Source organism: Schistocerca serialis, chromosome 6, assembly GCF_023864345.2.
Source record: "Schistocerca serialis cubense isolate TAMUIC-IGC-003099 chromosome 6, iqSchSeri2.2, whole genome shotgun sequence".
Lineage (NCBI taxonomy): Eukaryota > Metazoa > Arthropoda > Insecta > Orthoptera > Acrididae > Schistocerca > Schistocerca serialis.
Genome location: NC_064643.1, coordinates 232,483,510 through 232,499,095, shown reverse-complemented (window position 1 = coordinate 232,499,095; position 15,586 = coordinate 232,483,510). Strand labels below are relative to the sequence as shown.

The window sequence follows — 15,586 nt, the reverse complement described above, 5'->3', positions numbered from 1 at the left end:
CGGATCACAGAAGACTGCAGCTGGATCAATTCAGAAGCGATAATAAACAGCTGTTGGATCATTTTATAACCGAAATCTGTACACGTTTTGACTCTCAATTGAAACAAATAAAAGATGAGCCTACCGAACGTGTAGCTACCCAGTTTACTGAATATGTACTTTGGGAACAGCCGCACAGTCACGTAGAAAGTCATGGAACCTCAATTAGCCGAAATGAACAAGGAACAACAAGAGAGTAAATCAGCACAAATGAAGATGTTAGCGTCAGAACTGGTCAGGTTCATAATCATGCAAGATATAGTGAAAACAGTGACGTGCAACTTCGGGGTTGCCGTGATTTCCGGAAACAGCTAGAAAACTTTCCGAAGAGGTACTACTACACAAACTGAACAACGATCGATGAAAATTAATATGCAGGAACGTAGCGAGACCTAGAAAGGCTTTCTGCTAATCAAGAACAAAAGTTTATTGAGTTCTTGAAGCGGAAAGAAACAAACTCAACGAAGCAGTTACTTCAGAGGGAAAGCAAGATGTACGCAGTTCTGTTGATGGCATATCTACAGAAAAGACAGAAGACCAGAAGTCACTTAGGACTGATCTCAGTCACATTAGGGAAACTCTAAGCAAAGAGATTTCCGAAATGGAGAGACAGAATTAATACCCAGCTGGATAATTTACAAAAGGAACTTTTTGGCGTTAGTAAAGTAGGTAATGATAGGCCTACTTTCGCAAACACATGGGAATTGTTCCGGAGAAACGAAAGCGCCGGCTGCGAAGGTGAAGAATGCAAAAGTAGAGTAGGCTGTGAGACGATGTCAGCCAATAGCCACGACAAGAGCGGCCTTTACAAGAAGAGAATATAAGCGCCGCTCCTGACAACCTCGGCCGTCCATTATTAGGGCACTTTTAGCGCAGTTAGCAGAACGCACAGTAATAGAGTGTCACTATGATAGCAGTTATTAGTGATCCATGTCAATTGCATACATGCACTTTGTATGCAGCAAAAGACTTTGACTATTTCTATGTCGCCAATCGCTTGCAACACGCTCCAGTAAATCCCATGTTAAGTGTTGTCAATGTTTTTTATTGTAATGAGAACTATTAATGAGATTTGCCTGAATTGTTGTATAGTTACCCGAGAATGCAGGATCCTTTATGCACCCTATTAACGACGAGTGGGCTGGACCCCACATTTGGCGACGAGGACTTACAAAAGAACCAAATGCCTGGCGGCCACGGAATTTTATGTGTTCTTTGCTGGTGCCCTAACTTTCTCTTGTCTTTACTTTGGAGGGGCGCTTATTTGCTTTAACAATTTCTTGTCGTTTTTGCTAACCAGTGTTTTCAGGTGGGCGTTGCAGAAATTTTCCTTTGTAATTTTACTGCTTGCTTGCCTTATCTGTTTGTTGCATTTGTGTCTACCAAAATGCTCATCCCATCCCCTACTCATGCGCCAATGCCGCAAGCGTTAGATGCCACACAGCTAACGCAGATGTTTCAGTTCCAGACGCAGCACATATGTGCCCTAATGAACACGGTGCAGCAAATAGTGACCGACGCTGCGCGCCCGACGAACAAGCTCCACCTACAGTAACACTTACTGCTATACCAGCTTTTCAACAGTTTCGTGAACGAGAGACGGAGTGGCTCGAGTGGTTGTCGCAGTTCCAAGCGCACCGCCTTTCTCATAATGTATCAGGTACTGTGAAACTTCTATATCGATTATCAACAGTAGGAAGTGCAGTGTTTAGGCTCCTACAAGTACTTTTTCCTAACGCCACTCCAAGAGAACTTGCTTACGACCAAGTCGTCGCCTCATTAGCAAACTATTATGACCAACAAGTGACTGTGGTAGCGGCTAGGTATCAATTCTTAAATTGCAAAAAACGGTCAAAACAAGCTTATGACAAGTGGGTAACGGATTTTCAGGGTATGAAAAGAGAATGCAGATTCAAATATCCTTGCGGTGCTGTATATTCAGATGTTATGTTGCGTGATGTGATCGTGTACAATGTGCCTAATGTCAAACATAGAGAACTGATTTTGAATGTGTCCGATCGATCATTTAAGCAGGTAATGGAAATATTAGATAAGTACGATTCTGGTGCCTTCTCAGTTCATACATTTGAGCAGGCAGATATTTTTCGGGTTGAGTCCCTTGTTTCCGATCGTCCCATTCGGCGGTTTCAACACCTCTCCACGCCGCATAAGCAATTTGCTAAACAGGCGACTACATAGGAGAACTGAATTAAGTCTTGCCCTAGGTGTTATTCACGGCACAGATGCCAAGAATACCCTTCCTGACAAGCTCAGTGTTACGCTTTTGGCAGGAAGGCACATGTACAATCAGTATGTTTGCAACGGAACAAACACAAGAATTTAGCCCACTCACAAAAATCTAGTCACAAGGCCCATGTCATTGACGCAGTATATTAAAAATCGGCAACAGGCTTTTGGAAACCTAGCAAGCGAGCAGTTTCTACATTGACACACCAAGCAAAAAAAAAAAAAATTTTTTTTCGTTTACTTATTTTTGGGAAACGTGGGAAATTTCAGTTGGACATGGGTGCCGCTATCACACTGCTAAATCGTCACAAAGATGAACTACGAGGTTCCCCACGCCTGTCTAAAACTAGCACTCAACTGAGAGTTCTCGGACAATGTGCAGTGCCTGCCATGTATCGTTGACTTACGTGAAAAGTGACACTTACAGTGCAACAATCACGCGATTGTGAGAACGTATTTAGTCTTAATTCATTTGATCTTTTTCGCTTTAACGTTTAGGACAATGTGTTGTCAGTGACTGCATTCTATGCAAAAGACACTGTAGCTCGCCTATTGAATTCTTTTCTGAAGGTTTAGGCAAAGCTAACAATTTTGTTAGACATATTACGCTGAAAGAAAATCCTTAGGCAAAATATTGCAGGGACAGAACTGTTCCCATTGAATTACGGTACAAAGTCGCCACTGAACTTAAAGAATTATGGTCAAAATTGTTGCCCTCCTGGAGGAAATCTAACACGTAATAACAGTAATAATACTGAAGTTCACTGAGTGCATAATACCGTGGCGATCAACAATTACAGTCACCACTGGGAATCGCTCAGTGAGTCCGTGAACACAATTAAAGTGGCTAAGGTGTCACGTCCTCAGGTGAGCAATTCGAAAAACTAAGGTTGGTCGCATCTTGTCCTCACTTGTTGCTCAAGGAGTGGAACAATGGCGAAATTCTTAAAGAGTTTAATATTTTGGTAAACAATGTCAATTCTGATATGAGACAACAATTATTGGAAGGATATAACAACGGTGTAGACAGACCGAAACGCATTATGTTAGCAAAAATGAAATCAATGGTAAGCAATTCCCTACAGTTGGCGTTCCCGATACAGGTGCGGCTGTCAGTGTGGTTTCCCAGGACTTACTTGACTAAATAAATGATAGTAATAAAGTCCCCAAGTATCCGGTACAGAACTGTCGAGTTGTTGGTATTTTTGGCATAGGTCACAACCTGTAAAGTGGCAAGCCAAGATAAAAGTAGAACTTGGAAATGGTGAAACTGAATGACTATACGTTGTAGTACATACAATGATTACAGGCTGGCCGGCCGAAGTGGCCGTGCGGTTAAAGGCGCTGCAGTCTGGAACCGCAGGACCGCTACGGTCGCAGGTTCGAATCCTGCCTCGGGCGTGGATGTTTGTGTTGTCCTTAGGTTAGTTAGGTTTAACTAGTTCTAAGTTGTAGGGGACTAATGACCTCAGCAGTTGAGTCCCATAGTGCTCAGAGGCAACCATTTTTTTTGATTACAGGCTGTATTTTTAATCTTGATTTTCTTAGAGAAGGGCTTCAAAGACTGACCTTTCTTCTGGCAAAATCTACCTGTTGGCTAAGGCCAAGAAATTATTGTAGATCTTTTACGTACTCAGGCTATACATGGGAAATATTGTGAGTAATAAAGGTTAAACCTGGAAAATCTGAAACAATATCCAATGGGGATATACATGGTAGCAACTATGAGGTAGAGGTCTAAAAACTGACAGTTGCAGAGAAAGTATCAGAGGCTGTAGGGATCGACGGGACCAAACAGAATGGCGTAGAGGATGTATTGTTGAAATATCACCACGTGTTTGAGAAATGGAAACAGGTATCATCAAAACTTTTGTATATCATATGGATGTAATTCCGTATCAGACCTATTGCAAAACACACTGCTCAGTTACTTGGTCGAAACGTGTAGGGAAAAAAAGGGCTTATCCCTCTCAGGATCTGAAGAGATGTTACTCATAATGTAGTGCTAAGAAATCAAGGCTTCTTAATCAGATGTATCATAAGAGTATTTATTTAGTGATTTACGTAATTCTATGTGAGCTGTTTATCTAACCCAGTAAGGAATGGTGTAGCACAAATATGCCGTAGTATTTAAAGATTCCTTGTGGGATAGATTTTTTATCATGCATATAATACCATTCCCTTTATTTTAATGCTTTTTCTGAGAACAGTAGATGAATATTCAAGGTAATTATGGTCCTCACGGAACATTGTACAGTAATTATAAGAGGAAGCCATAGATTTGACCATGAACTATGTCACAGAAAATATTGTTCTATAGAAAGTAGGAAATAATAGGTTGTTGTGTATGCTTGGACTGGTCTCTTAGATATTCAGAGACTTATAGAACACTATATTACAGACATATAATTCTAGATATCTGTAAATAGATGTGCATTACCAGGTGATTATTTTCTTTAGTTCTTAATGAATATGATTACATAAAAGGATGTATCTTTTCCAAAGACCTTCCACATAATGCTGTATGTAGAGATTTGCCCTTATTTCCCATAACTGGAACTTACAGAGGGGACAGCATTATGGGCACTAATGAATTTAGGCATCCGTGGTCCATATTTAGTATAGCTGTGGTAAGGAGAATTGCTTTATGTCACAGTGCCTTTACTTTTGGTAGGCAGTTTATGTTTGTACGTGAAAATCTGAGGGGAAACCGCCCCAGGCGAATGGGTACATACCCTTTTGGTACTATGATATAGTTATCTTGCCTTCCGCCAGCACAGCCCATGACTAATATTGCATTAATTAAATGTAAATCTGGGGTAAGAAGTACCGATGAAGTTGATTAGTTTGATGATAATTAATTTGCTATGAGAATCAGATTTAACAGAGAAAAATTAATCTGCACTGATGCCTATATATATCGCGAAATAGTATGTATTGTTATAAGTACCATTAACACGTAGGATTTTGCTCACCGCTTGGCCACAAGTAATAAGGCAGTAAACTAGAAAGATATTGAATAGCAAAGAATCTAGACCAGATTATAAGGTGACTAAAGTGGAACACTGTAAACATGGAAAACAGAAAGTAATAGACGAGTAGCGGACGTGTACTGTTAGCCTGACACGAGATGAAGTTACTGCTTTTAGTGTGAGAATTGCGGGAAGGATATTTTTCGTTCTGATATCAGTGAGCGTGTTATCTGCAACGGTGATTACGGTGCGTTCCGATTGTGACACGCCCTGTGGTTGATATAAGCAGACTGTGGCGAAGCTCAACGAAGTTAAATTGAAGTGATAGTTGGCAGACTGTTTCCGGAGAATAATTGAAGTTTCACAGACTGCCTGCTGGGGGCCGACTCATAATGTGTCATATAGCCTGAACAATGAACATCTCTCGATGAGCATGTATGGAAGCATCAAATGAACTTTTCTTAATGTATAATTATATGTGTGATGCAGACTACAATATAGATAACTAAAAACCTAATGGTAGTATAGACTGTGCCGAGAATTACGTATATTAATGATGTTGTATGTTGTGTCTAAGGGGCTTAAAGTGATAGCACACGTTCTCTTCCAGACCAAATTATACTGTAAGAACGCTGTACACGTCAATGCCCTTGTATGATCGTACATGTACTGTATGGCTGTCGGCAAGCGGTGACGGCAACTAGTTATAACCTGGATAAATGTGCCACTTTCCACGGCGCACAGCTACAAGTGACTATCCACCTGCTCCATTCATTTCCCTGAGGAGCATACCATCAAATGCAACCCATTTCATAAACGTAAACTGTTGCACTTAATATGTTACAGTTGTCTACTTATCACTGTGTACACTTGAACAGAAAGTATTAGAGGACAGTTAAAATCACATAGATTTTTCGGAAACCTTGTGAATACCTTAGTATAATGTAAATTTGATGAGTTTGTTGTACGGAAATGTTAAACATATGTGATAAATATGATCTTCCATAACCATGTTATTAAAGTAAATTACAGAATATTGAATTTCTGAATGTCCTGATCAAAACAGACCAATGACGTTATTTCAGATAACTTTATCTTTACCAAAGAAAATTAATGAGTAAGTAAAAAATGAAATTAGTACTGTCATATGTGGAAGAAACTCTATAAATAAATCTATAAATCTACATATCTTTATTGGTAAAAACTCAATCTGTAAAATATTTATGAAATGTACAGCCGGCCGGTGTGGCCGAGCGGTTCTAGGCGCTTCAGTGTGGATCCGTGCAACCGCTACGGTCGCAGGTTCGAATCCTGCCTTGGGCATGGATGTGTGTCATGTCCTTTGGTTAGTTAGATATAAGTAGTACTAAGTTCTAAGGGACTAATGACCTCAGATGTTAAGTCCCATAGTGCTCAGAGCCATTTGAACCATTTGAAATGTACAATCACAGTTACTGTATAAAACCAGGATATAATACTCTGATTTCTGTATGTTGTGTTTATTTTAAATGCACCAACTTACTTTACGTAATATAATGATTGATGATTAATAAATTCTTATTTGGAGAAAGTAATGAGTTGACAGGATAAAAACCTGGTTGATTTTGTATATAATTTTGCATACTGAAGGTATTAGTTGGTAAAACTGAGCCGAAATTACATTCTCAATATAGTACTTTACATGACTTTTAACTCAGTTGTAAGAGACTATTCCTCTATATAAATCCACAGTACTGATATTTCTATACTTCTTTAAGCAAACGTATCGGCAAGTTAGAGTAACTGTGCCTTGTAAAAGCGTACTAAGTGTTACAGTAACTTTTATATCTTCAGACACTAGCTGAGAAGTGATGGTATGTGTAATGATGTATTGAACTGGTGTCACAGTGTGATTATGAATCTGTTATCAAATTGTGACTTGTACAATGACAATCATACAACCGGAAGCCAGTGAATGACAGCACAAAAGGGACAAAAGTCGTGCGTCGTCGATGCCGTGTCTAATGCTTCCAAACGGACTTTCATCATTTTCCCAAGCATTAACTGTAATTCCATGAAAATCAGAGGAAAGCTCCGATTGATCTGGTATCAGTAAACACTGTAACATCGTTGATGGACGATGAAAAGCGACTACCGACTGCTGTTCTCATCCCTTCGGTACCTTGAGCCAAGCATGTAAGCACCTGCTTTAATCCACTAGTGTAAATCATTAGTTGTACAATGATTAATTTATACAATAACTTATTTCATTTCAAGGAGGTTGATACCGTCTCCTATTGATAAATTATAGCAAGAGTCTCTGTGTAGCCCATCAATATTTGCTATCTTCAAGTTAACTAGAACATTAGGTCAGACGCAAACACCTAGCGTGGCAGTTCAAATTCCAGCGCATAGTCAATAATTGTCGTACTGCTAACGATGTATTCTAAGCTCAAGAACGCACAACTGGATAAAAAGTATGGAGAATTTGTTCTAACTTTCAATGAAAATGATTAGTTGAGGTACCATTTTAAATTTTAGCTGTTCTGTGTCTAACCGAAGCCATATTAGTAACTTTGAACTTACGTAACGGGCTTGATAATTATAGCGTTACTGTCCTCCAATATCGTAAATAGAAATTCAAACATTACATAAAGAGAAGGTTGTTTCCCCATACTTACACTCACGAAAACATTATGGTGTGCCAGCGAAGCAGTGATGCAGTATACTACATACGTCAGTACCAGAGTCAGCCTGCAACAGCAGAGAATCGGATGCCCCCTAGTTTACATGTGTGGACGCACCGCCGTCATGGACCTAATAACTTTCCTATTGATTGTAGTTCTAAAATACTACTGCAGAGGGAATATTCCCACTTGCCTCGTGTGTTCTCTAGCGTCATTCCAACCTAAACTATCAAAGATCTGTTATCTGCAAGTGGTTTCATGTTCCTCGGAGGGCATTTACGGCCATAAGTCCATACGACCAATCGGCTCATCCTCTGACACAATTTTTCCCCATTTTGCTAAATGACCCCTTATATGCCACAGCTCTGAGTGCACGGATTTATCAGGAGAGGGCATCCTATCTGCCACAGTGGTTGTATCTGTTGTATTGATGTCGATAGATTAGTTCAGAAGACATGCATATTATTGGGCGACAAGCGAACATGCGATACTTCAAGCACGAGCTGATGACGCCTTTAGTCACCTGGCACAGAACTGATAACCATAGCCATAGCCATAGCCATAACCATAACCATAGCACATAGCATTTACACTCAGATTACGGCCTACTGTTATAGACAGTCGGTTTACAGACTTGGTGCACTAACGAAGTTCGCTAGTGAGTATAGGTTTCTGTGGATACCTAGTCGACAGAATCACGTTGGCTTGCAGAGACCACACCAGATCGTGGATTGTATTCTGCATAACTTGTGAACTGTTTTCCTTCAACACTGTAAACGTTACGCACTATGGTACGTAGCCCATAGAACTAGGTGTTTATGAAGATATCATCCACAACAATTACATTTGCAGCCAATGACAATGGAAAAGTATGAACGGGATGTAAATCAAAACTAGACAAGTAGGAAAAAAGGTACGTAAACTATTTATGGTTCCAAAAGTAATTGCCATAACAGTTAATACGTTCATCCCATTGAGGGACACGATGATAATCCCGCCGGCCAGAGTGGCCGAGTGGTTCTAGGCGCTACAGTCTGAAACCGCGCATCCACTACGGTCGCAGGTTCGAATCCTGCCTTCGGCATGGATGTGTGTGATGTCCTTAGGTTAGTTAGGTTTAAGTAGTTCTGAGTTCCAGGGGACTGATGACCTCAGTACTTAAGTCCCGTAGTGCTCAGAGCCATTTGAACCATTTTTTTTAATAATCCCTTCGCGGAAAAAGATATAGCATTTCCTTCTGAACCATGATTGTACCCAAGAGTACACATCTTTTCCCGTAGCATGTCAATAGTATCGAACGGGTTTCTTCATCGCATGGGGTGAGATCGGGACAATATGGATAACGTTGGGAAAAGTCATGATCTTTTCCTTCGAATGCTAGAGCCAACTGGAACACTGCAACACCATTAACGCAAAGCCGCAGACGTACAGCTTGCAGAAAGTTAAGCTCCTCACACAGTACAAACGCCCAGGGAAGTTGACAGGCGACTTCATACCGCTACTGGAAAATGCCCTTCCACGTGTTGAATAGGTTATTTCGACTATGCTTTCTCTCAGAACTCTTACACATCATCCATACAATCTCACCCTCTCCCCATGCAGTTTCCAAATCTTTAGAAATCTGAAGAAAATATTCGTTGCCGTCACACCAATATATGCAGGCGTGGAAACCATCGTGGATCCGTCGGTATACAAAAAGATTTTCTCACGTAGGCAGTGACCATTTGCGTCAAAGTATGATGGATGTGTCAACAGCTGTGGCAATTCCTTTCAAAATAATAAACACTTAACACACTTTATTTGCATATGTCTCGTTTTCGTTTGACTGTCTCATATATATCTGCCTATATGACATGGCTACTGTAAAAAGGAGTGTGATTTAATATATCCCTGAGGACGAAGCACGTTTTCTTCTGTAGAGTATTTTATTTCTCGTCATTGCCATCAGTACTGTAGTAAATATTCGTAATCAAACAGCGGTCTTGCAGAACACAGTGCCCATTTGATATACATATTACCGTTAATCTCAATACGTTCATCGGTGTTATTCATACGTTTTTATTGTCTCAAACAATCTTTTCCATGTTGTTTGTGTGGGATAATGGTAGATCTACGAAGATCACTGTGTTGAATAAGACTGACATTAGATGATGAATGGCCCTGTGAGGCTCATGCAGAGAAAAAGAAAGAAACCAAGTGCTCTTTACGTATGTGGTTCCATTGTGAGAGTTTTATTGAATCATAATCTGTGCACGTAGTTGCTACAACATCGCGCACAACGATAAGGAAAAAATAACTTCTATTTTGGTTTTCCTTCGCTGTTAGCGTGTCGTACTTTCCCATCAGGAGCATATGTTAGTAAAATAATTTCTCATGGCTCGTAGTGACCGTGTACAAAACTTTAACATTTCGATCTTTTGATGTCTTTTCCCCAAACTTGGCGAAAATAGCAATATGCGGAAAGAGATTAGGGTTATTCTATCTGCGTCCAGCCCGAAAGACTGTATAATTTGTGATTTCCATGTTAATAGTAAGGTAAACGTCTACGAAGTTGTTGAGATATCAAACACAAAACAGGAAGCGACAAATATTTGAGTACTGGTGTTGTGTTTGTGAGTATGGAAGCACACGAAGATAGTCAATAGCAATCATGTCCCCAGTGTCGAATGGTGATAATCTAGAAGCAACAGATCGCGAATTCGCCGAAGATAGAAACGAAAACACGATCGTTACCATAGATGAATATGAATCCCTCGCGGACAGCTATCACGTTGCAATAGCAAACACAGATCTCAGTTGTGATTTGTATTGGGGTACTTCGGGGGCCGAACCGGCTTCTCCTTTGGCAACTCTCAAAGAATAATGTGACAGTAGTTGCATCAAATAAGACAACAGCTGGATCATTGAATCAATGAAAACTAACAGCAGCTGGATTATTTTCGAACCGAACTCTCTACACGTCTGAATTCTCAAATTATGTTGTTATACAGCAAATTTTATATGAAATTTAGGTATCTTGTCCACATTTCATTCTCAACATTGTGGCAACTAAAATCGACCATACGGAAAGTATACGCTATGGACTTTTACCTCTGCAAACTCTTCAAAATTTCGTGCAGTGGTTTACTACATTTAATGCTGCATTATAACTGCGTTGAACATCGAAACAAAATTAAGTCATTTGTGGGGGGGGGGGGGGGGGGGATGGGGGGGAAGGTATCAGTCAAGAAGACGTGTAATAATCAAATTTTCGGGCAAATAGTTTTTGTGAAATCGAATGATAAATGTGTCAAAACAGTGGGAACACCATGTGTGTGCATAGGCGAGCAGTGCAGTGATGACAAAATCGGGCACAGCGCGGAATGCGGGGAGCACGTGTCTGCAGCAGCAAAACGGTTAATGATGAGACAAAGCTCTAGAAATTTCAAATAATTGCATTCTAACGAATATAATTCGTGAAGTAAGACACTTCGATATTGTTTTTAAATAATGAAAATATTAAGCACCGCACATTGTTTGAATTCATATCCTTTCGCGTAGAAGCCCAACACCTTAACCGTTACGGTAACGCAGCTCGTCTGACTACAGAACGCTATGAGGCCTCTAACACGTCACGCAAAATACTGACAAACACTGTTGGTATGACTATGAATTACTCACGCTTCGTCGAAGTACAATAGGAAATAAACAATTACCGCTGTTCTATATTGCGAAAAAGCGGTTCGTGAGATTGATACAAACACCTTTCCTTGCTATCGCCTGAATTAGGAGTCTTATTGCTTGTTTGGTTTAATTAATAGAATTAGAAGCAATTGGTATAAAGAATGTTTTTTTCCAAACTTTCTATGAAAGAAAGTCTGATATCAAGACATTGCTTTTGTTCTATTACTTTATTCATGACTGAACGTTTCTAAAACTGAAGACACTCGTCCATGCTATGCACTGCAGTCGACATCTGTTCATTGGCTGACTGTGTTTTGTGACGTCAGATGCGCAGAACAAACCTAAACTCGGCCGCCAACATAAATGACGCGCACTTTAGTTGCTTCAGAGATAAAGCAAGCTGTAAGCAGCTCTGTTGATGACATACCCTTAGAACAGACAGAAGCACAAAGTTAGTTACGACGGATCTGATTTTAGACTACGGAAACTCTAAATAAAGACATACTGCAATGGAGAGTTAGAGTTAGTACCCAACTCGGTAATTTACAACTAGGTAAACACTGGCTGGCAGCAGTGGCCGAGCGGTTCTAGGCGCTTAAGTCTGGAACCGCGCGACCGCCACGGTCGCAGGTTCGAATCCTGCCTCGGCCATGGATGTATGTGATATCCTTAGGTTAGTTAGGTTTAAGTAGTTCTAAGTTCTGGTGGACTGATGACCTCAGATGTTAAGTCCCATAGTGCTCAGAGTCATTTCAACCATGGTCACTGTGACTGAAAATTCAATACATGGCAGGACTTGTCCAAGGTGATAAGGCCCTCTGGGTAACTGAAGCTATTAAATACTGTCAAATATTTCAACAATCTGAGCAAGCTCACTTGCTATGTACTGGTGACAAAGTATTCAGGAATGACAGAGGCTTTCAACAGTGAGGGGTGCAATATCAAGAATGAAAATTTACGGAGATATTTTGAGAAGTATTGGATTAAGATTGGAGTGAACCCATTTCACAACGAGGTGTATTGAGGACACTAGTAACTAATTTATCTTTTTATATCAGGGAAAAGCTCATAAATTTACGGCAAACACATGTAGAACATTTTCTCTCTATGTTTGACTTCCTTGAAGGGTATTATGACCACATCCAACGTATTCGAAATTGTGCTTATGCAAATCAAAATTGTTGAGGTTACGAAAATGTTCAATGTCCACCACATAACAATCAAGACAGGCCACCTTTCCTCAGTGATAGCGGTGGTGAAAAGGACCATTATCATGCAGGGCAAAATTCAGACCACCTTCCGTTTAATGCAGCGAATCCTATTACAAACATAGATCTAACAACAGATTTCGACCAGGAAATCGCAAAACTGGGGCGGTTCCTGGTATAGTAGTAGCAACAGTGGTAATTACAATCAGAATTTGGATCCTCCTGGAGGAAATCCACCACGTTACAACAATAATAGTAGTATTGTTCACCCAGTGCATAACCCAATGACAAGCAACTGTCACAGTCACCACCGGCAACCTCCCGACAGGCCCGTGAATGTAAATGAAGTGCCTGAGGAGGCACGTCCTTAGGTGAGTAATTCGACAAACCGAGGTCGGCATCAACTTGCTCACACATGTTTGCCGACGAATGGAGCGAGGGAGACATTTTCAAAGAGGTTAATCTTTTGCAGTATAGTGATGATACCGTTATGAGGCAAGAATTGTTGGAGCTGTGTTGTAACTGTGTAGACTAACCCAAAAGAATTGTTGGTGCAAAAATCAATGCAGCCTTAGGCAATATCCCGAAAAACGTTGTTCTTGATACAGGTGCAGCTATCATTGTGGTTTCCCAGGCCATATTTAAGCAAATAAACAAAAGTAATGAAGTCCCCAATTATCTGATATAGAACTATCGAGCCGTTGGTGATTTTGGCAGCAGGTCACGGCCTGTAAAGTGGTAAACGTGGATCGAAGTAGAACTTTGAAATGGAGTAATTGAATGCCTGTCCCTTGCACTAGATAAATTGATTACAGACTGCGTTCTCTGGCCTGATTCTCTTACAGAAAAGGGACACAAAGATTTATCTGCTTTCTGCTAAATGTTTCTCTTCACTAAGGTCGAAGAAATTAAAGTAGATCTTCTACGTGTGAAGTTTTACGTCGGCAATATTGTCGAGGAATAAAGATTAAACTTGTAAAAGCGGAAACGATATCCCATGGGGATATAACTGGGAGCGCCTAGGAGGTAGAGGACTTAAAAATGAAAGTTCAAGAGAAAGTAGCAGAAGCTGTAGGGATTGACAGGACGCGATACAATGATGTAGAGGAATTATTTTTGAAATGTCTACATTTGTTTGAGAAAGAAAAGCAGGTATCTTCAAAACTTTTGTTAACCATATGGAATTAATTGCATACCAGACCTATTGCAAGATACAGTAATCGATGCCTTGGTCGAAACGTGAAGAGAAATTGAAAGGAATATATCTCTTTCAGCTTCTTAAGAGAAATTACTCATATTGTAGTGCTATGAACTGTGTATCTACTCTAGTGAGGAATGGTGAAGCACAAATATACCGTAGTACGTAAATATTACTTGTAGAGTAGATACTTTTAATAGCATTCTCTTTAGTTTTAAGACTTTTTTCACATAATAGCAGATGACTATTCAAGCAAATCATGGTCCTAACTGAATGCTGTGTTGTAAATTTAAAAGGAAGTCATTGATTTAAACGTAACTTAAACCATGTCACAGAAATGTTCCATCGAATGTAGGAGATAACAGGGATCTTGTGTATACTTGTACTTGAGTGTTAGATATTCGTAAAAGGTACAAGCTTCAGAGACTTAGAGAAAGGAAAGTATCATACTACAGAAATACAATTGCAGATATCATGCGAATATATAACCACGTTATTATTTTCTGTAGTTCTTAAATGAATGTGATGTAGATGAAGAGGTGTGTCCTCTTCCATAGAACTGCCACATAATGCCGTGTTCACAGGTTTGCAGTGATTTCTCGTAATCGAAAGTTGAAGAGGCGCAGCATTATGGGTATTGTTGAATTTAGCCGTTTGTTGTCCATACTTACCACGTTTGTGAAAAGAGGAATTACTTTATGTCACTGTCCTTTTGCTTGTGACAGGCAGTTCAAGTTTGTAAGTAAATATCTGAAGGTTAAAGTATCACATGCAAATGGGTGTATACTCTTGGAGTTACCAAGACGAAATCATTCTTACCTTCGACCAGCACAGCCCCTGATCAATACTGTATTAATTAAATGTTATCTTCGGGTGAAATGTACCTAGAAAACTGATGAATTTGACCATCATTAATGTCCTCTGTGAAGCTCATGGAATAGGGAAAAATGACTCAACACTGATTGCTGTACATAGCGCGAAGTTGTATATATTGTATTTCGTACATTGTGTTAATACGTTCTTTTTACTTACCGCTCGGTCGCAAGTGTAAAGACAGTAATCTAGAAAGATGCCGAACACTAAACAATCTGGACTATTGTAAAAAGGATGGCCGAAGTGGAACATTGTAAGCGGCTAAACAGTAAGTAATAGATGAGTAGCGGACACATACAGTTAGTCTGACACGAGATAACGTTGCTGCTGCAGGCGTGATAATTGCTGGAACGATATTTTTCGTTCTGATGTCAGTGAGAGTGTTATCTATAGCGGTATTTACTGTGCCCTTCGCCTTTTAGCGCAACTTCCTACTGACATTAGCAAATAGTGGCAAAGCGCTGCGAAGTTACATTAAAGTTTTCGGAGAGCTCCAGGGAGAATAATTCAAACTTCACTGCCAGCCCTGCTGTGGGTCTTCTCACAATGTCATATAACCTGAACTCATTATATGTCTCGATCAGCATGCGTGTTAGCGTGAAATGAACTTTTCATAATGTGTAATTACAGGTGTGATGCAGTCTAAAATATAGATAACTAAAATTGTCACGCTAGTATAGACTATGTCAGGAATTACGTAAATTAATGATGTCGAGTGTT

The 15,586-nt window shown here is 40.0% G+C and overlaps 1 protein-coding gene across 1 annotated transcript in view; it reads left to right on the top strand.

Moving 5' to 3' along the window:
- Positions 1–213: 213 nt before the first annotated feature.
- The window catches only part of LOC126484796 (uncharacterized), a 54,390-nt gene continuing 39,017 nt past the window's right edge, over positions 214–15,586 (top strand). The window contains exon 1 of the mRNA XM_050108392.1: positions 214–235. Within this exon, the coding sequence (XP_049964349.1) occupies positions 214–235 (22 nt within the window). The remainder of the gene's footprint in view (positions 236–15,586) is intronic.